Consider the following 22530-nt stretch of genomic DNA (forward strand, 5'->3'; position numbering starts at 1 on the left):
AGACTTTTGGATAGGTACATGGAGCTGAGAAAAAGAGGGCTATGGGTAAGCCTAGTAATTTCTAAGGTAGGGATATGTTTGGCACAGCTTTGTGGGCCTGAATCGTGCTGTAGGTTTTCTATGTATCAACAGCAACTGAGGCCACAGTAAACAGAGCCAAGAACTTGTAAGTACCTGGTACCTGAGTAAGGTCAACTGGGCTGGGAGTGACTTTGCTGTGCCCAAGTTCAGGTTCAACGGTGGGTGATCCAATGCCTTTATTCATTCTGACTGTCAGTTGCAGTTATTGTACAACTGACATCAGTGGAACAGATCATCGGATTTCCATCAGATGCTTTCTGTGGAAATGGTCTGCCAAAGCTCCTCGAGACGACACTCACTGGTAGTGAAAGCAGGCAGGAGCTCCTGCAAGGTTGTTCCCGCCCTCCCTTGCTGGTTACTTTGAACACATGGGGAAAAATTTGCTGCAATTACTAAAACTGGAATCTGTACATCATTCCCTCAGTTTTATTTCTGTTAAAATACAAGTGATGTGACATCGTTGGCAACAAATTGTTTATTACAATTCTCCTTTCAACAGTTGTGTAAAATTCTCCAGACAACACTTAACTTCATTCCTTGTCTTAATGTCAACCTCATGACAGTCCGAACAACAAGTTACACTCTATTTACAGATCTCCGAGCTGTTTAGAAGTTAATGGCTTTGCCAAACGATGCCGCTATGTTTGCCTCCCTGAAAGCTTCCGAGACAGTCTGGAAGAGAAAGGAAAAGCCAGGAGTTAAACGAGAGCAGCTCAGTCACTCGCTGCAGAGGGCTGATCAGGGAGGCAGGGGGTCGGAGTGATCCTTGCTTGTCGGTGGGCTGGGCTGGGCTGGGCAAGGGGCACAGAGAATCTCTGCATGAGAAACAGGAAAGTGTGGAAGACAGGCCTATAAATGAGAGTGATTTAAATAAAGCGGTGACTGAAGTTTTGAGGAATCCTTTGTGAAATTGGAAAAAGTACTCAATAGCATTAAAATGTGCAAATGGGTCACATTTGTGAAGGGCTGCCTGACGTCTTATCATCCAAAGCTCACACGCCTCCAAAGTCGGGATTAATGCAGGAGGCATATAAGTGGGTGGTTGTTGGCTGGTGTGGACACAGTGGGCCAAAGGGCCTGTTTCCATGCAGTCTCTCCGTCACCCGACCACACCTTGGACTTCTTGTCTTTAAGAGAACCGGTGGGCTGGCCTCAGTTGAGGTTACAAAGGGTGCTGAGGCGAATGACTGGTCAACGTCATCTCCACGGCAATAGACTTAGATGCTGCTGCTGTTACTTGGGTGTTAGGAGCAATTTATGACATCTGGCACAATTCATGATACAGAGTGGAACAGTACAGGAACAGGCTCTTCAGCACCCACATCAACGGCAACCTTTTGCCCACCTACTCATCCCACTGCCCACATTAGGACTGTATCATAGAACACTACAGCACAGTACAGGCCCTTCAGCCCACAATGTTGTGCCGACATTTTATCCTGCTCTTAGATCTACCTAACCCTTCCCTCCCACATAGCCCTCCATTTCTCTATCATTCATGTGTCTATCTAAGAGTCTCTTAAATATCCACTGATGTATCTGCCCCCACAACCTCTGCCGGCAGTGCGTTCCACGCACCCACCGCTCTCTGTGCAAAGAACTTACCTCTGACATCCCCCTTATACCTTCCTCCAATCACCTTAAAATTATGCTCCCTTGTGTTAGCCATTGTCGCCCTGGGAAAAAGTCTCTGACTGTCCACTCGATCTATGCCTCTTATCATCTTGTACACCTCGATCAAGTCACCTCTCATCCTCCTCCTCTCCAAAAGGAAAGCCCCAGCTCGCTCAACCTATCCTTGTAAGACATGCTCTCCAATACAGGCAGCATCCTGGTAAATCTCCTCTGCACCCTCTCTAAAGCTTCCACATCCGTCCTATAATGAGGCGACCAGAACTGAACACAATACTCCAAGTGTAGTCTGACCAGAGTTCTATAGAGAATCCTTCTATGCCTTGTTTGTCTAATTGTCCCTTAAACATAGTGACTGTACCTGATCCCACCACCTCCTCTGCTAGGATGTTCCAGATAACAAGCACTGTGTTTAAAAAAAACACCCCTCAGATCCCCTATGAAACTCCTTCCTCTCACGTTAAACCTCGGTTTTGATGCCCCTACCACGAGAAGAAGATACCATCTCCCCTCTCTGCCTCAAATAATCCTACGTACCTCTATTAGGTCACCCCTTGGCCTCCTTTGATCCAGAGAAAACGAGAGCAGCCTGTTCAGTCTCTCCCGGTGAATCTCCTCTGCCTTCTCTCCACAGTAACCACATCCTTCCTGTGGTGACCACAACTGTGATCTAAGTGTGGTACTCCAAGTGTGATCTAACCAACGTTTTGTGGTTATTTTACAACTTTTATATTCTATGCCCGACCTACGAAGGCAAACGTGCCACATGCCTTCTTCGCCGCCCTATCGACCCACGTTGCCACTTTCAGGGAGCTGTGGACGTGAATCCTTAGGCCCCAATGTTCATCAACTTTCCTTGGTGCCCTACCATTCACCGTATGTGTCCCATCTCTACACGAGTTCCCAACATACATCACCTCACACTTGTGGGGATTAAACGCCATCTGCCAATGCTCCGCCCAACTTTCCATTTGATCCGTATTCTGCTGTATCCTTAGGCAAATCTTCTTCACTATCTGCGGCACCACCATCTGCAAACTTACTGGCCGTACCTCCTGCATTCCTATCCAAGTTGTTAATATATCAGAAACAGCAAAGTGATCCCTGTGGTACACCACAAGTTTCAGACTTCTAATCCGAAAAGCATCCATCCACCTCCCATCACCAAGCCAATGCTGGACACGATTAGCCAGCTCGCTCTGGATCCCGTGTGCCTTCACCTTCCAGATCGCCACGCGGCACCTTGTCGAACGCCTCCATTTTGACAACACTACCACACTGCCTCCATCAACCTCCTTGGTTACCTCCCCCCACAAAAAAAGTCAATAAAAAAAAATACGCAAGGTGAATAAAATTGCATCATCAGCATGGGAGATCTTGTTTGCGAAGCTGATTCCATAATTAACTTTGTGAAAGATTGCTGGGAATGCAAGGGTCAACGACGGGCAGTGTAAGGGTTAATGGTATGCTTCTCATTGTCAGTGGCTTCCCAGGGTACAGAATTAACTCAGACATGGGGTGATAATAGTTTTGTCTACTTTTAAGGCCAGGTGTAAGTGGGAAAGAAAGTAGTTTTTTTAGACATATCTTGTGCTAAAAACTTTATGTAAGTGTAACTTCCCACCAAGCTTTCCCACGAAAATAGGTATAAAGATACAGCTTAACCAAGACTTCTTTGAGTGGGGATCAGTACAGAGCTCAGGTTACACTGTGTACTCTCTGCATCCCTCACTCCTGCTAGCGAAAGCTAATAAAGCATTTATCGTAAGTTCTTTGGTTCTGCTGTTGTCTGATTTATTACAGAGCGCGGGTCGACTTTAGCAACTTCATAGATCACTTGGAATAAACGTGGGGCTATGGGACTCTGCACGACCCCTTTTAGAGAGTCAGCATCAAATGACGGACCCAACGGTTTTTTCTCTGCAAGTTGGGCTGTCACAGTAGCAGTGGCAGCGTCTCACAGCTCCAGCGACCCAGGTTTGATCCTGATCTCGGGTGCTGTCTGCGTGGAGGTTGCCTGTTCTCCCTGTAACGATGTGGGTTTCCTCCCACATCCCAAAGACATGCGGGTTGTTAGGTTAGTTAGCCACTGTGGGTGGGTGGCTGATAGAATTTTGGGGGGGGGGGGGGCAGGGGGTGTGTGGGGGGTGGGTTTGATGGGAATGTGAGGAGAAACAAAATGGCATTAGTGTAGGATCAGTGTAAATGGGTGTTTGATGGTCGGCACAGACTCAATAGGCCTGCTTGTGCTGTATGACTCCGTGACCATAAAACCCATGTGAGGTATCATCCCTGCTGCCGGCCAGCACCACTTACCGGATGGGCATGACACACTCGAGCAACGTCCTCACACGACGCTCCGTATTCCATCGCGAGTGCTGCTTCATTGATCATTTCCCCAGCGCCCTGGGAACAAAGAAAGTGCCTGTAACTACAGGACGCAGGGTCCACCGGCTACAGCCTCTTGACACAGAAGGTTTTCATACTCACGGGCCCGAGGATGTGCGCTCCTAACATCCTGTCGGTCTCTTTATGGCTGAGAATCTTCACCAGGCCATCGGTGTCATTGTTGGTCTTTGCTCTGCTGTTGGCAGCAAACGGGAATTTCCCAATTTTATAAGGAATGCCCTATGGGAGCAGAAAGCGCTATATATTACAGCAGCCTCACACACATAGCTGTCTCTGCACCCGCGAGCCAGTCCCAAGTTTGTAGAATGTAACAAAAATATTTTAAAGTTTGTTCCTTGTTCTTTCCTGACTCAGTAGCAAGACGTAGTCACAAACGTGTGCTAAAGGTTATGGAAACTACTTTATTGGAGCTAAAGAATAAAATGCAGAGAGGAAGAATTACTTAACAAAATACAGAAGGAAGCAAAATAACACTTATCCACCAATCAATGAACTGATCTATATAATGCCAGAAGGAACCTCAGGTGTCTGACAGGCTTTCCCACAGCCTTCTGTGTAGTGTAGCGGTTAGCATAATGCTTTACAGCACCAGCGAGCCGGGTTCAATTCCTGCCGCTGTCTGTAAGGAGTTTGTACGTTCTCCCCGTGTCTGTGTGGGTTTCCTCCGGGTGCTCCGGTTTAGTCCCACATTCCAAAGACGTACAGGTTAGGAAGTTGTGGGCATGCTGTGTTGGCGACGGAAGCGTGGAGACACTTGCGGGCTGCCCCAGAACACTCTACGCAAAAGATGCATTTCACTGTGTGTTTCGATGTACGTGTGACTTTTAAAGATATCCTAACATATCTCAGCATCGGTCGCGGCCTAGCCTAAGGGAAAGTCCTGATTTGCACAAAGGCGGCGCCCCCTTTCATACCCCTCAAAAACTTAACACAACTTTTACCCCAGTACTTTTCCATTCCCCAATGGTCCCACAACCTTCGGCCTAGGCACGTAACTTAGAAACAGAGACAGCGGGTCTGCGAGGGAGAAACATTCCTCACCAGTATCTAACCTCAAGGATGTGCGTCCATGCACATCTTCAAGGTATTCCCACATTCTGAGCTGACACCATTTTGTCTTACAACCACCATTTTGCGTTACACACTGCTGCACCTACTGAGCAATCAGAAATGATTTTTGGCTAATTTAACTCTTTCCTTGCATAGGAGATGCAAAATTAACCCACAGTTAATCATTTTCCAGTTGGCATGAGGGAGCTGGACACCCATTGCACCGGGCATCCTTGGTTTTCTTTTGGCTTCTACATGAGCAGATTGGTGACAGGACACCTCCATTCAGTCTCTACATATAATCCTGAGGCTCCGGTTGCTTGCCACTTTAACATTACAACCCGTTCCCACTCTGACGGGTGGGAACTTCAACTCCTAACACAGCCGGAATGAAGACAGCACTTCACCTTTCATTTAGGCATTTTATAAGCTGCTAGACTCAACAGTTTCAGATCATAACCATTGACGTTATTTTTTTTGCTGGTAGAAGTTGTGGGGAACAAATCTACTGTAACACTCCTCCCTCCTCCTGACCCATCTTTATGTTATTTGACACATTAACCCTGCCTCCCCCCAATGAGGCAAAATGATCACCATTTTCTTTCACAGACCTTCCTTTTGCTCGCTGCTCCCTCCCCACCTCTCCAGAGCTCGCAATAAATTGCCATTAACGCGCACAGTTTAGGCAAAATAATGCAAATTATATGGACTAATACAGCTGAAGTCTGAAGCAGAGTACTGTCAATTCTGAGGTGTTTGACACAATTGGTACACAATACCACACACACTGCCTGTCACATGCCACTGACCCACACTGTGCAACCTCCTAACCCCATGTGGCTGCACCCGGGAGGGCTGCAAAGGAGATTCACTGGGGACGGAGACAGAGTGTTTCACATGAGGACAGAGTGGGTAACTGGGTTTGTTTTCCTCGGAGCGGAGGAGACTGTGGGGGGCACCTGATAGAGGTGTGCATGACTATGAGGGGTGTAGATGGTGAGAAACCTTGGCACAACTGAGGCACAGGTTTAAGGTGAGGAGTTAGAGACGGGACCTGCGCCACCCAGAGGGTGCTTGGGATGTTGCTAAGATTTCTTTATTAGTCACATGTACATCGAAACACACAGTGAAAAGCATCTTTTGCATAGAGTGTTCCGGGAGCCGCCCTCAAGTGTCGCCACGCTTCCGACGCTGACAGAGCATGCCCACAACTTCCTAATCCATACGTCATTGGAATGTGGGAGGAAACCGGAGCACCCGGAGGAAACCCACGCAGACATGGGGAGAACTTACAGAGGGTGGCCGGAATTGGACCCGGGTCGCTGGCACTGTAAAGCGTTACGCTAACTGTTACACTATTGTGCCTGCCGGGTAGTGATCACACTGCCTGAGGGGGTGGAGGAGTACCTGGACGAGCAGTTGAATAGCCAAGACAATGAAGGTTATGAACCAAACGCTGGTCAGTGGGATCAGTACAGATAGGTACTGATGGTCGGCATGGACACAGTGGGCCGAAGGCCTGTATGACTCAGTGACTCCGGTGTCAGACCATGGAACCCACTCTCTGCCTTCAGCACAGGAGCAAAGTCTTCCCATCATGGCCAACCTGACTTCAGGTAATAGGCCCAGTTCCAGCCTGGTGCCAGCTGAGGAGCTGGAGAGGGTTCGGGGACAGGGACTGCTCCCACTGTCCCTCGCAGAAGCTGGCTGCTTCTCTGGCCGTCAACACGCTGAACAACAGGCAGGCAGTCAAACTAGTCATGGCCATTTCCCGGGCTGCTCTCCCCGCCCTCTCTCCTACCGTACCTTAAGCAAGTGAGAGTACTTGTCCTTGGAAGCATTTAGTAGTACGTACAACCAAGTTTTTGATAGTGGACCTCATGGACATCATTGGCGAAGAAGGGTCAAGAAGTCAGGATCAGAGAAACAACATGGACACAGACCCATTGAGTCCGCACCCATTTACAATAATCCTACATTAATCCCTGCACATTCCTACCAATTCCCACCCACGACCTGTTTGTCCCACTGCCGTCTGGCAAGCGGTACTGGAGCACCCGGGACAGAACTACTAGACTGTACAACAGTTTTTCTCCCCCCCAGGCTGTCAGGCTCCTGAACACCGTTTCAGACAAATGCTGTGTCAAAAGCCCTGGTTTGCACAGCAACGTATAAGAACGGCTGCTGCTGAACATGTTTATACAATTAATGCAACACACAGAGTTCTGTATTTTCTTCGTCCAACTTGGTTTTGCACTAACCCTGCACTAATTTTGTATTCCGTAGATACCATTTTTTGCACTATTTGTGCTTGGACAATTTTTCTGTCTGTGTTCATTGTATGTCCTCTGTTCTACGTGTGTTCTCTGTTGAGAGAGTCTGGGGGAAACGACATTTCATTCCTCCGTGTGTTTTTATAGCATATGGGTGAATGACAATAAAGGAACTTGAACTTGAAGATTCTACCACTGATCCACACACATTTAGTGGCCAATTAATCCCCAAAACATGTCTTTGGGATGTGGGAGGAAACCCGAGCACCTGGGGGAAAGCCATGTGGTCACGGAGAACGTGCAAGCTCCACACAGACGGCACCTGAGCTCAGGATTGAACCTGTTTGGCTCGAGCTGTGAGGCAGTGGCTCTATTAGCTTCGGCAAATAGAGAGGGGGTCATGGGATCAGCGGGCATCAGAAAGCTAGGAGCAATCCCTGTGGGACTCCACAGAGCTCTGCACTTGTACCTCTGGCGGTGTACTGTAACACTTCAGACCAGCACAGGCAGTGTGCAGGCGATACGAAAATTAGGTACACGTTGGAAAATGTCAAGGGACAGTGTCACTTCGGCAGAGAATGGGGCAATTCAGAGAAGTGCATTAATGCATTTCAGGAGGTGCGGCAAGGCAGGGAAACACACACTAGTAGGAGGACACTGAGGGCTGCGAACAGATGCTCTGTTCCACCTCACTGCCCATCGTCAAAGGTGTTTACAACTCTAAATGTATCTGATAATCGGACGCATTTCAGAGAAACTGAAACAGGTTCAAGTAATTAAATATTTAAAGTTATTAACTAATGACAATTAACACTGAAGTGCTTGAGGATTTGGAATAATTGGGTCATTACCTCCTCCTTCAGCTGCTCTTCAGATTTTCCAACCCAAGCCACTTCTGGGTGGGTGTAGACAACAGAAGGGACACAGTTATAGTCGATGTGAACAGCTCCTCCGGCCATGCCCTCCACGCAGATTATCCCCTCGTCTTCAGCCTTGTGGGCCAGCATGGGGCCAGGAATCACATCCCCGATGGCAAAGATGCTGTGCGAAGGAAGAAGCAGCTCTCAGCTGGATTCAGTTTCATGCAGTGAAGTCTGGGCGTTTCACAAATGCTGCATTATATATCAGTACTAGTGAGGACACTGCAGTTCCTCGGTTCGTGCCGAGACCATTCCTGTTTGCATAGAATCATAGAACAGTACAGCACAATACAGGCCCCTCTGCCCACCATGTTGTGCCGACCTTTAAACCTCGCCTCAGACTACCTAACCCCTTCCTCCCACATATCCCTCTATTTTACATTCCTTTATATGCTTATCTAGCAATCTCTAAAACTTGACCAACGTACCTGCCTCCACCACCACCCCAGGCAGCGCATTACTCTCTGGGTAAAAAACCTCCCTCTGATATCTCCCTTGAACTTCCCACCCATTACTTTAAAGCCAGGCCCTCTTGTATTGAGCGTTGGTGCCCTGGGAAAGAGGCGCTGGCTGTCCACTCTATCTATTCCCCTTAATATTTTATACACCTGAACCAGAGGACATGGGAACAAACGTGCAGACGACACAGACCTTGAAGGTAATGACCTGGCCCACGCTTTGCTTCCACCTTCATTCCCACGATCCCAGCAGCGACACCAACCAACCAGACCCCTCCAGCTCCAGACCATGCTGCGGTGCTGGTCCCATTGGTGGGACGGTTCACAGACAGAGACCTGGCCTCTGCCGGCAGCTCCTAATGCTGTACCCAATGGGCCTGTGGCAGCTCTCATTGTCAAAGGCCTTTCCAACTGTGTCTAAATCTCCCTGATCAATTATTTTAAATGCTTTTAAATGTTTAAATTATTTGACAATTTAATTAAAAAATTTATTTAACAAATGCAATGTATTTAATGTTGATATTAATGATTAAATCCTACCTTCTAAACAAAGCAAAGCATGAAGTACAAGAGAGGTGGTGCTGTTGCCTGGGGAACAGGCAGTGATCAGCATTTAAAGAAATGATGCACGTGTTGTAAAAACATAAATAAGGCACAAAAACCCAAAAGGAGACGTGATTCATCTGTGGCTGGCCAGAGAAATTAAAGTTGGCCTCAAATCATTAGAAGGGGTTTATAGAGAGGAAACAAACAAACCACTAGAAGAACTCAGTGAGCCGAGCAGCGTCTGTGGAGGCAGAGGGACGACGTACTGACATTCCAAATCTTCCATGTCGACCATCCCTCTGCCTCCACAGGCGCTGCCTGACCCGCTGAGTTCCTCCAGCAGTTTGTTTGATGCTCCAGATTCCAGCACCTGTAGTCTCTGGTCACAGGGATTATAGAGTTGGCAGAAATGAGGACTGGAGTACGTTAGAACACGACAGAAGGGGAGCAAGAAATAGACTAAGAGAAAATACGAGTGTAGACTGGCAAGGAACAAAAAACACCCCTCAGGTTTGCATGGGGTAGGATGTGGAGGTTAGTCAGTACTGTGGAACGGTGAAACCAGAGGTAACAAAGGAACAAGTGGGGACTAGAGCGATTTTACAAAGGTTATACAGTCTTAATGATGACCGAGATGTGTGACAGCAAGATCACAGACAGTCAGCTCAGTTCTGGGGCAGTGTTGGAGTCGGCCAGGAACAAACTGTGATGGGGCAGGTGGTGAGGATTTTAATCTTGCCAATTTTTGGGGCGAGGAAGTTTCTGCCTGACCCAAGTCCGGATGTCAGACAAGCAGTCTGATGGTTTAGGGAGTGTAGAGGACTCAGGAGAGGTGGTGATGAGGTAGCACAGGGTGTTGAACACGCGGAGACTGATACTTCTTCCGATGTTCTTGCCTGGGGCAGCATGCAGATGGCAAACGGAAGGGCAAGGGCGGATCCCTGGAAACACTCAAAGTAATGGCAAGGGAATAGAAACCACTGCTGAACTAAAGAGGGACCTGGAAAACAAAGGAAATATTGGATGATTATGGGGAGAAGAAGAGGTGAGAGGCTAACTGGCTTGATTCTGGAAACTAAGCTGCTTTAATTCATGAATGTATGACGTATAATCTACCACACAGGAAAGGAACCATTCTTTAAATTCATGCCTCCTCCCTCCCTCTTCAATTAACTCTTAAAATATTCTATTCCTTTTTTCCTTAAGTATGTGTCTAGTTTCTTCTGAAAAGCATCTTTAGAACTCTCATTCACGACTCGAGGATACTGCCTCCCTATTTCCAAGGGGCTTCCCACCCACTTCTGGGCCACAGTGACTTGCTCTGCATTGTGGCGTTCCTCTCCATCAGCTTCCTCCGTGGTCTGCAACCCACAGATCGCCCTTCTCAACCACCGAGCCCACGACCCACTGACCCAACAGCTGCATCAGCCAGTTCATCAATCTGTAACTCAAGGACGTAGATGTGTTCTGCAGAGGACTAGCAAAGAAAATTACATTCTCGTGGTGAAGCTGCAGCACGCGTGCGGGCAGTGAACTGTGCATGACTCGGTCCCTCATACACACACATAGATGAAAGGACCCGTCTGTGGATTGGTAATATGTGCACACACACACACAAGGACCTATCAACAGAAAGCAAAATCCCTTCACAATTTCTGCCACCTTCAACATTATTCCACCACCAGACACAGTCACAGGAACAGGCCCTTCGGCCCAACTTATCTATGCCGACCACGGTGTCTACCTGAGCTAGTCCCACTTGCCTGCGTTTGGCCCATATCCTGACTAACCTCTCCTTCCCACGTACCTACAGCCTTCTGGAACATCGGATTCTACTTCCGGTAACTCGCTTTCCCTGTTTGGGTCAGGACTGGCCAGTTGCGCTGAACATCATCCATCTGTGACAATGTCTCAGCATCTCTCGCTCCTGATCTGCTGGGCCCCCTCCAGCTCTGCATTTCCCAGCTCTGATGTTACTTTGTCCACTCTCCCTCTGAATTCCCTCGTTAACCTAGCAACTGGGCGACTGCATCAAGAGCTCATCTCCATGGCAACCCCGGCTCACCCTACCGAGATATTTCCTCTGTCACTTCTCCGTCCCCTCTGCGACTTCAGACGAACTGGTTTCCTCTCTTTCCCAGTTCCAACAGGGTCTTCAGCCTTAAACATTAACCGTTACTCTTTCCACAGATGCTGAAGGTTTCCCTGTCTTCTGTTTAAAAATCACACAGCTGGCTTGGTAACATGGAAGAAACTGCCCGTAGCTCGGTAACATGCACACACAATCCAGGGAGCTAAGTAGCAGATTAAAAAAAAGGACCTCTAGGTTCGTAACCTCTGGATTACTTCTGGTGCCATTTTCTAGTCAGTACAGGAGTAGGATGTAGGTGTGGCTGCAGAGATGGCGTGGGAGTGGGACGGGTTTTGACACTGAAGAAGCCAAGCACAGGTTGAGTGAGCGCTTTGTGGAGACTTGCACTCTGACTGCCAGAATGAGCTTCCAGTTCCACTTTAATTCGCCATCCCACTCGGATCTCTCTATCTGTGGCCCCCTGTACCGTTACAACTTGATGTGGTTGGTCTCAGACTTACTTCTCCAGAGCACATCATGGGCTGCTGGACCAGCTGATGAGGGCTGTTATCATTTCACAGTCAGTTCTGGAACTGGGCTACATTTGCTGTCATGAAAGAGAGGCCTTGCTCGCCCCGGCTGGTTCCTTCAGCAAACTGGACTCGATGCCAGAACTGAGGATGGGCCACTCCATTGGTGTGGTGGCCCGGGGCAAAAGGGAGGCCAGCACACAGCCCGAGGTAGTCTTACCATCTCAGGGAGAAAGAATACCCTAAAGTAGCTCCAGATCTTGTGGGCAGGGTCCCCGCACTGTGTATTATAGTAAACAGGGCAGTAAACTATCTCTATTTCCCATTTTACTTGAGGTACCCCTGGGTGGATTGGTATTGGAATTGGTTTATTATTGTCACTTGTACCAAGGCAGAGTGAAAAACTTGTCTTGCATACCGATCGTACAGGTCAATTCATTACACATTGCTGTTGCACTGAGGTAGGACAGTGGGCAGTAATGAGGATCCGGAAAGGCTTCACAAAGGGCTAAATGAAGGGTGAGAATATGGCTGATAGAATAACACTTGGAAAAATACAACGTCATCTACTTTGGTAGAAAACGGAAGATATTTCAATGGCAAGAAGATGAAAGGTTGGTATCGGCAGGGACCTGGATGCCCTCGTACACAAACCACTTAAAGTCAGCGTGCAGGTACAGCAAGCAACCAGAAATGCAAACTTAGTTAGACTTTTAAGACATTTTGCTGCAATTATAAAAGGTCCTGGTGAGATCAGAACTGAAGCACCGTACTCAGGTGTGCTCCCTTGATCTAAGGAAAGAGGGTGAAGCAAAGGTTCACCAGGCCGAGTTGTAGATTAGGGGATGTTGTGTGAGGAGAGGAAGCAGAATAGGCTGATACCATCTGGAGTTTTGAAACATCGGAGATGACCTCACTGAAACGTATAAATCTCCTACAAGGCTTCACAAGGTGATACTTCCCCTGGCTGAGGCGTCCACAACAAGACAACACCGCCTTATAGTGAGGGCTCACCCATCCGGCACAGACGAGAAGACATTTCTTCACCCAGAAGGAGATGAACCTTTGGAACTGTCTACCTCAGAGCTGAGGGGGCTCCGTCAACAAGCACCCAGGACGGTTGGAAGACTTTTGCTGCCACCGTGAGTAAGCCAAGGTCAGAGATCAGCCAATGAGCTCACTGAAATGCTCAATGACCCACTCCTGTCCCTACTAATGACAGGAACACATCATCAGTCATTGAGTCCATGGCTGTGAAGTCACTGAACCACTGCCAACAAGCCAGGCCCACTCATTGAACCTCATGTCATATATGGAGCGGAGTAAAATAGAGGACTATGGGTAAGCCTAGTAATTTCTAGGGTAGGGACATGTTCGGCACAGCTTTGTGGGCCGAAGGGCCTGAATTGTGCTGTAATTGTTCTATGGTCTACGACTTAACTGACCACACAACAGACACACCCAACTCTGAAGCACGCACCCACTCCAGAATGTTCACTGGGGAACAAGTGTCCGCCCACTATAGTGCCCAGAGCTCAGGAACACATTGAACAGTCAAACCATGACAATGTTTCTGGAATAACAGTGTACTGCGAGTGATTCAATGATACTACAGCCATCTGGCACAGTGACCTACTTTGGAATCTTTGTTTGAAATCGATTGTTGACCTGGATCCGACCTTTCTTATCAAGTTCAATCCCCATCTCCTGCAATCCCAGGTTTTCCGTGAAGGGACGACGTCCAATGCTGACCAGCAAAACGTCACAGGTGAGCACATCTGCCTTCCCACCAGCTGCAGCTTCAAAACTAGAGAGAGCAGATGCGACACTTTAGCCGGAGTCTGTCAATGCAAACAGAAATGTCAACCCGATCTAGTGATTTCCACACAGCCCCTAAACAATCCAGGCCACACAACTGCTCATTTCATCTCACCTAACGTCAATCTTTCCATCAGGTCTCTTTGTTGCTGCTGTGACCTTTGTGTTAAGTTTAAACTTTAGACCCTGCTTCTGGAGAATGCGCTGAAAATTCTTTGAGATCTCCATGTCGATCCCAATTCCTCCAACGTGTCCAAGGAATTCGATAGCTGTCACTTCAGACCCAAGCCGCTGCCACACGGAGCCCTAGAAACAACTGAAGATTACAGCTCTGACATGATGCTCATTCAATACTGATGCTGGGCTAAACACAGCAACAGCAGTGGTTCACTTCTCTCTCAGTCATCAGAATACCAGATCAGGGCTGGCTAGGACACGCCACACACAAACTCACTGTCTAGGCCAGTGAACCGAATGCTAAGGCTTCATGGCAGTGGATTAAACCATATTATTGCTCCATGACTTACAAAAGGAAATAGATGGGAAGGTACCATTGCTTCCACATGTCCGAGATTGGAAATATAAACCCGGGTGCTCCTGTTCAATCAGGCAAGTTTTCAGAAAACCTGTTTCCCTCCCTTTCAGAGGCATGAAGAGAGTATTTTTTTTCCAAGACATCTGTAAATCAGTGGAAGTATAGATGTTCAAAAATACAAGACATTAATGTCAGAAACTTTTCCCCATACCAGAGGTGTCTAAAGCTAGAGGATATCAGTTTAGGGTAAGGGATAAGAGGTTTAGAGGGAGAAATGTTTCACCTGGAGGGTGGTTGGAATTTGGGACCCACTGCCTGAGGGTGGTGCAGGCATAGATTCTCACAACATTTAAGAAGCATCCGGATAAGCACTTTAATCACCAAGACATAGAAGGTACTGAGTGCTGGTACAAAGGGCCTGTTTCTGTGTTGTTTTTCTCTAAGACTCAAACTTTTTATGGTGACAAATAAATGGAAATAGGGTATTTTGGAGAAAAGATAACATGTTGTTATGATCTAGGATTCACTGCCTGGAAGCAACTATAAGGGAATTGGATAGAAATATGGAGCATAAGAAAATCCCAGGGAAGTGGGACTAATTGAGGAGCTTCACCAAACTAAGACTGAATGACTTCCTTCTGTATCGTCCTATAATCACTGATAGGTCTGTGGCTTCTGACATCATTGAAAGAATACTTTTCATCTAGTTTCTTACCAGTTCAACACCAATGACACCAGCACCAATAACTACCAACTTTTCAGGAACTTGCTTCAAAGACAAGGCTCCTGTCGAAGACACAATCGTCTCTTCGTCAATCTGTGAAAACACCAAAATAAAATGTTGTTAATTTGGAAAACGCAGGAAACACTCAGCAGGTCAAGGCAGCATCGATGGGAAGAGAAACGAAGTCACTGTTTTGCGTCAGGGCCCTTCCTCAGAACTAGGGAAAGAGGAGTTACAGACTTTAAAATAGTGCTGGTGGGTGGAGTGAGGCGCAAAAGACCATAAGGAGAGCAGTTAAAACAGACAAGGAGCACGAGTACCGACTGTTAGGGAGGAGTTTTAAAGAAACGTGGTGCAAAAGGGGGCATCGGCACGAAAACGGCAAGGATGAGAGAGCAGTTGGAAAATTCACTGTTCATTCCAGAGGGCTGCAAAGTGCCTGGGCAGAAGGCAAGACGTTGTTCTTCCAGTTTCCCTTGGGCCTCACTGTGGCAGTAGAGGACATGTCAGATTGGGAGTGGGATGAAGAATTAAAACATCCTACTCCTCACTCCTCTCCACAGCTCTGCCTCGAAAACTGTAACCCCTCCACTCTCCCCTAGGCTCTCGCCCAAAACATTGACCGAGTGCTGAGTCCTGATGAGGGGTCTTTGACCTGAAACACTGGTTCTGTTTCCCTTCCCAGAGGTGCCCCCTGACCTGCTGAGTGTCTCCAGCATTTCCTCTCTTTATTTTACCTTTCCAGCATCTGCATTTTTTTTTAATTTTCTTTTGTTAATTTGGAAATTGACTTTCAAATGTCAATTTGACTTTAAGCTGCCTTAATATATCGTGGAGAAGGTCAAGGAATTCAGGGGAGGGAACAGCGATGTCCTGAAGCATATCTACACTACATAAGAGGTGGTGTTGGCGGTATTGAAGCACATGAAGGTGGATAAATCTGAGACCTGAAAGTGTATCCCAGGACATCGAGGGAAGGGTAGAAATTGCTGAGGCCCTGGCGGAGATTTTGGTGTCTTCCTTAGTCATGATACCGGAAGACTGGAGGGTGGCTAACGTTTAAGAAAGGGCTGCAAGGACAAGCAGGCCGGGGTGAGCTTAACATCAGTGGTGGGAGAGTTACCTAGGGGATTCAGAGAGACAGGATTTATTTGCATTTGGAAAGTCAAGGACCAATTAGGGAGACTCAGCATGGCATTGTGTGGGGGAAAATGGTCTCGAGCTTGACGGAGCGTTTTTTGAATAGGCAAGCTGATCCAGAAAGTGAGATCACATGGGTGGATACAACATTGGTGGTGGAAGGAGTCAGAGGGCAGTAGTTTTCCAGATTGGAGAACTGTGATCAGTGGTGTGCCACAGGGATCGGTGCTGGGTCCCCTGTCGTTTGTCATATATACCAACGATTTGGATAAGAATGCAGGTGGCATGGTTAGGAAGTTTGCGGACGAAACCTAAATTGGTGGTAAGGTGGTCAGTGAAGAAGGTCGTCTAAGGTTACAGCAGGATCTGGGTCAACTGGGAAAGTGGGTCAAGGAATGGCAGATGGAATTCAACTCAGACAACTGCATTTTGGGGAGTTAAATCAGGACATACACAGTGAATGACAGGACTCTGGGGAGTGCTGTAGAACAGAGAGACCGAGGGGTACAGGTACACGGTTCCCTGAAGGTGGCGACAGAGGTAGGCGGGGTGGAGAAGGCAGCATACGGCACGCTTGCCTTCATCAGAGAGTACAAGAGCTGGGACGTCATGTTACAGCTGCATAGAATGTTGGTGAGAGCACACCTGGAACACTGCGTGCATATCCGGTTACCGTACTATGGGAAGGATGTCATTAAGCTAGAGAGGGTGCAGAAAAGATTCACAAAGACGTTGCTGGGACTGCAGGGCTTGAGTCACAAGGAAAGACTGGACAGGCAGCGATGGTTTTACCTGCAGCAAAGAAGGCCGAGGGGTGACCTGATGGAGGTTTATAAAATGAGGAGCATAGACATGAGAAACACGACGATGCTGGAGGAACTCAGCGGGCCAGGCAGCATCCGTGGAGAAAAGCAGGCGGTCAACGTTTCAGGTCAGGACCCTTCTTCAGGACTGAAGATAGGGAAAGGGGAAGCCCGATATATAGGAGGGGAAAGCAGAGCAGTGATAGGTGGACAGAAGAGGGGAGGTGGGGTGGGCACAGGGTGATGATAGGTAGATGCAGGTAAGAGATAGTGATAGGCAGGTGCGAGTAACCACACCGCCTCCCCTCTGCTGCCCACCTATCACTGCTCTGCTTTTCCCTCCTATATATCAGGCCTCCCCTTTTCCTATCTTCAGTCCCGAAGAAGGGTCCTGACCCGAAATGTTGACCGCCTGCTTTTCTCCACGGATGCTGCCTGGCCCGCTGAGTTCCTCCAACATCGTCGTGTTTCTCATCTAGATTCCAGCATCTGCAGTCCTTTGTTTCTTCAGGAGCACAGACGTGGTGGATGGTCACAGGGTAGACGAGTCTAAAACTAGAGGGAATAGCTTTAAGGCAAGGGGGGGAAAGATTTGAAGGGGATCTGAAGGGAAAGTTATAACATTTAAAAGACATCGGGACAGGTGGATGGATAGGATGTGGGCTAAGCACAGACAAATGGGACGAGGTCAGGGAGGTACCTTGGTTGGCATGAGTTGGGCTGAAGGGCCTGTTTCTGTGCTGTACAACTCTATAAATGAAAAACGTCAACAGGTTCCGTGTGTATAAACTACAAGCCTTCAAAGTTGACAGGAATGTGGGAGAAGATAATCCAGCATAAACCAACACCATCACACAGGCAGCAGGCACAATGGGCACCTTGGGTGCTGCATGTCCATCAATCATTGACAGCTGGTGATCATGCAATCACCCTCAACACATTAACTCGCTAAACTCCAGAATGGTTCTTTTGTGTCGACTGATGTACCTGAATCCCAGGGAAAGGAGTGACTTCTGACCCTGTGGCGATGATTATGTTCTTGGAGTTGATGATCTGTGTGCTGCCATCATTGCAGAGAGCCGTGACCTGGTTTTTCCCAGTAATCTTACCATAGCCTTGGACATGTGTTACCTTGTAGAGAAGTGACAAGATATAAACATCAAGGTTCTCTTATCCAAAGTCCTTTCAAGACTCATCATATCATCTGATTTGGAAAAGTGAGGGAAAGGATTAAGCAAGGATGATTGAAAGTTTATAATGCAAGTTAGAAGGTTTATATTTGAGCCACTGGCGCTCTCTAGAATATTGCACGTCTCGTTTGGACAATGGTGCAAGCATTTGAATTTACTTCCTCTGCCTGCTCGACAACACAAGCTTTTCTCATTTAGTAAAATTACAGAAAAGATGTACTTGGTGGTGACCAAATCAGACCAAGGAGAGTGGAAACAAGATCGTATACACCAAAGGACATGGAATATGTGCAACATGTCCTACTTGAAGAGATCTACCTTTCATGTGCAAAGTTTAAAATTTACAGATTTAGCTACATTTAATACATTTGCTACATCTTAATCTTAACATTTAAGAGAGATCTCTCATTCAAGAGTGTGCTATGTATAAAATGTATTCCAAAATATTAAAAAAGTTAATTCTCAGTTTGAAATAAATGTTTTGAGCTATACTGTAATGATGCAAAGGCAAGGCTATAAAAATATGTAATGCTACTAATCATCTTTGGACAGGTTCTATCACATCCTTTGGAGGTGCTTGGATCCTGTATTACCTGGGCTGAGGCGGCAAAGCACTGAGTGAGCTCTCGCCCCAACACCATCTGTAAAAGGCCTCACCAGTTCACGGTCTAGATCAGTATCAGAAACTAACCTTATTTTGCTTAAATAAATGGGCAATTCCACTAGTCAATGACTTCACTGCATTGTTCTTTTGTTCCATCATCTTCTCCAGGTTCAGATTCATGCCTGTGACTTTGGAACAACATTTAATCATTTAAAAGACCAAGGCATTTCTCACACCTTCAGTACTGAACAGATACATTTTCTTCCAATGATATTACGTGATGTAATTGTAGTAACCGACCATTCCACGTTGCTTGACGGAAGGTTTGAAAGTAGTCCACTCACAGACTGGCACTTTTAAGGGAGACAAAGGTTTGTATTTTATTCATTGGATAAAGAGAAATGGTTTGAAAACTGATTAAAGGACGAGCAAGATGAAGGTAGACTGCATCACTGTTATTAAATGACTCGGATGTTGCAATATATTTAAAATCACGGAGGACGGAGACAGAGTTGACAGACAGGACCTGTTTTTGTTGGCAAAGTGGGGATGATCAAGAAGCAAAGGGACGTGGAATGGAGGTGACTGGCTGAAGAACTAAAAGTGACGAAGAAAAACCATCTTACGCAGCAACACTAGGGGTTGGAATGCACCGCCTGGCTGGTCACGGAGCAGATAAGAGTGTGGGGCCAACATGCTCCTGTAAGGGTGAAAGCCAGGGATAGCAAGTACAGGGAGCCATGGATAATGTGGGATATCGAAGGTCGGGTAAGGAGGAAAAGGGGAGCATGTAGCAGGTATAGAGAGAGCTAAAAATGGGAGAGGCCTGTCAAGAGTATAAGTGTAGGGAGATGCTTAAAAAAGGAGATTAGGAAGGCAAAGAGGGGTCATGAAATATCACTGGTAGACGGGATTCAGGTAAATCCTAAGGCAGTTTATATGAAGGACAAAAAAATAACCAGGGAAAGAGTTAGTAACAACGAGGGCAATCAGTGTGTGAAGCCAGAAGGTATAAGTGAGGTCACAGACGGATACTTTTCACTGGTATGCACAAGGAAACAGACTTTGTAGTTGGAGAACTCAGTGAAGGGGAAGGTGAAAGTCTAGTGTGAGACTCCATAAATAAAGAGGAGCGACTCTATGCCTTCAGGGGTTTAAAGGTGCATCTGTCCCCAACGCCAGATAAGATTTATCCCAGGCTGCTATGGGAGACAAGGGAAGAGACTGCTGAGGCTCTGCCTGATATTTTTAAATCCTTGCTGACCACAAGTTTACTGGAGGTGGGCAAATGTGGCTTCCCTTTTCAAGGGCAGCAGGGAAAAGCCTGGAGTTTACAGGCTGACCTGCCAGCCGAACATCATTAGCAGGGCAGTAGCTGGAAAACATGCTGAGGGACAGAATTAATGATCACTTAGAACCATACAGCACAAAACAGGCCCTTCGGCCCAAGGAAATTAGGAACTGATCAGTGATGGCCAGCATTATTCTGTCAAGGGCAGATCTTGTCTGACCAACCTGAGGGAATTTTTTTGAGGTGTTAACTGCACCACAGTACATGCAGCACAGCAGATGTAGTCTACTTGGACTTCAGGAAGAGTCTCGACAAGGTCCCTCATGGGAGACTGGTCCACAAGGTTAGGATCTATGGGATCAGGGTAAATTGGATCCAAATTTGGCTCGGCAACAGAAAATGTCAAATACTAGAGCGGCGAACTGTAAAGGAGATTTACAAAGCAAGTTTTTGTTTTTACACACAGAGGGCCTGGAACATGCTGTTGGGGAACTGGTAGCAGATACGATAGCAATGCTTAAGCAGCATTTAGACAGATACATGAACAGGCAGGAACCAGAGGAACATGGACCTCGTCCAGGCAGATGGGGTTAGTTTGGATCGGCACCGTGGTCGATGCAGACGTTGTGGGCCGAAGGGCCTGTTCCTGTGCTGGAATGTTCTATGTTCTGAGACAGAGGGTGTTGGTAGAGGGGTGTTTTTATGACTGAATTCCTGTGGCTAGTGGTGTCCCCCGGGGATCGGTGCTGGGACCCGCGCTGTTTGTAATATATGTGGATGTAGGAGGCACGATCAGTAAGTTTGCAGACGACACAAAGTCTAGTGGGGTTATTGATAGCGTGGAAGATGATCTTAGGCTACAGGTGATATCGAAGTGTTGTTGAAATGAGCTGAGAAATGGCAGATGGTGTTTAATCCTGATAAGTGGGAGGTGATGTGTTTTGAGAATACTAATGAGGCTAGGACATGTACCAGGAATAGGGGGGTCCTAGGGAGTAGTGAGGAACAGAGGGACCTTGGCATGCAACTCCAAAGATCCTTGAAGGTGGAAGCACAGGTATTTAATGTGGTCAAGGAGGCATATGAGACACTGGCCTTCATCAGTTGGGGCGTTGACTACAAGATCAGGGAGTTATGCTCCAACATTATAAAACATTGGTCAGACCTCAGCTAGAGTTGTGTGCGCGCAGTTCTGGTGACCACACTGTAGGAAAGATGTGGTAGTGCTGAAGAGGGTGCAGAGGAGACTCTGCTCAGGATGGACTGTTTCAGTAATGAGCAGAGGCAGGAGAGGGTCTGTTTTCCCTGGAGGAGGGGGGGTTAAGAGGGGACATGATTGAGGCATAGATCAGGAAGACAACAGGAAACGTTTCCGGTTATCACAGGCAGATAAAACTAGAGATCATAGGTTTAGGGTAAGGGGCAAGATATTTAGAGGGGATCTGAGGGGAGCCTGTTTCACCCAGAGAGTGGCAAGTACCTGGAATACACTGCCTGCGATAGTGGTGGAAGCAGAGTGTCTAACAGCACGAAGTGTCCAGATGAGGACTTGAATCGTCTGGGCACAGACAAGAGCTGGAAATTGGGATTGGTACGGATGGGTGCCCACTGGTTGGTGTGGATGTGGTGAGTTGAAGGGCTACTTCCATGAGGTACGACTCTAAGACTATGAAAAGGAGCTGGGTCTATATCTAAAAGTAAAGAATTAAGGGTTGAGGGGAGGGGCTGGTTTGGACTCGACAGGCCGAACGGCCTCCTTCCGTGGTGTAACCTTTCTGTGATCCTGTGCCTGCTGTGGTAACTTGCAAATCCTTTCACTAATGAGCCACACAGCCGCGTGATGAAAACCGGAACATTAACCATCATGTGCTGTGTGTTATTTGGATCTACAGATCTGGCAACCTCTTCCACACTGGAAAGGGTAAATTCCAAACTCCATGCCAAACGTTGCACTAGATTAGGGCTGGACTTCTCCACATTCACCAACATAGAATATACCAAGCATTTCGATGTGCACGGAAGTCACGTTAAAGACAGTTTCTCTCTCCACAGATGCTACCTGACCCAGTTTCCAGCAGTTTCTGTTTTTGTCTCAAATTTTCAGCATCTGCAGTTTATTCGAGTTCCATTTAAGGTCCCAACTTGAGTTCTCCGCAGCAGAGCTCAAGTGGTGCTTCGTCCTGCAAGCAAGCACCTGTGCTACCCTCGATTCCTCCTCAACAGGTCAAATGGCCTCCTTCCGTGCTTTAGTCTGTAAAGAGTGCGCAGGAACAGAGGCATCTGGGGAGAGGTTCGTGTATTGAACTCTTCGAAAGTGGAGGACATAATTAGCAAAGCTGGTGATATTTATTAACAACTTAGATGAGGGGGTGGAAGGCTGGGTTGGCAAGTTTGCAGACGACACAAAGGTCAGTGGTGTCGTGGATAGTGTGGAGGACTGTCGAAGATTGCAGAG

The 22530-nt window shown here is 47.3% G+C and overlaps 1 protein-coding gene across 1 annotated transcript in view; it reads right to left on the minus strand.

Annotated features, from left to right (window-relative positions):
- Positions 1 to 485: 485 nt before the first annotated feature.
- Positions 486 to 22530, minus strand: part of dldh (dihydrolipoamide dehydrogenase) — a 31567-nt gene continuing 9522 nt past the window's right edge. The window contains exons 6-14 of the mRNA XM_052034032.1: positions 18872 to 18972; positions 17978 to 18121; positions 15039 to 15140; positions 13904 to 14094; positions 13607 to 13777; positions 8297 to 8486; positions 4204 to 4341; positions 4030 to 4119; positions 486 to 753 (exon numbers count right to left, since the gene is read on the minus strand). Of these exons, the coding sequence (XP_051889992.1) occupies positions 688 to 753; positions 4030 to 4119; positions 4204 to 4341; positions 8297 to 8486; positions 13607 to 13777; positions 13904 to 14094; positions 15039 to 15140; positions 17978 to 18121; positions 18872 to 18972 (1193 nt within the window). The 3' untranslated portion in view covers positions 486 to 687. The remainder of the gene's footprint in view (positions 754 to 4029; positions 4120 to 4203; positions 4342 to 8296; positions 8487 to 13606; positions 13778 to 13903; positions 14095 to 15038; positions 15141 to 17977; positions 18122 to 18871; positions 18973 to 22530) is intronic.

This window comes from Pristis pectinata, chromosome 19, assembly GCF_009764475.1.
Source record: "Pristis pectinata isolate sPriPec2 chromosome 19, sPriPec2.1.pri, whole genome shotgun sequence".
In the NCBI taxonomy this organism is placed as follows: Eukaryota; Metazoa; Chordata; class Chondrichthyes; order Rhinopristiformes; family Pristidae; genus Pristis; species Pristis pectinata.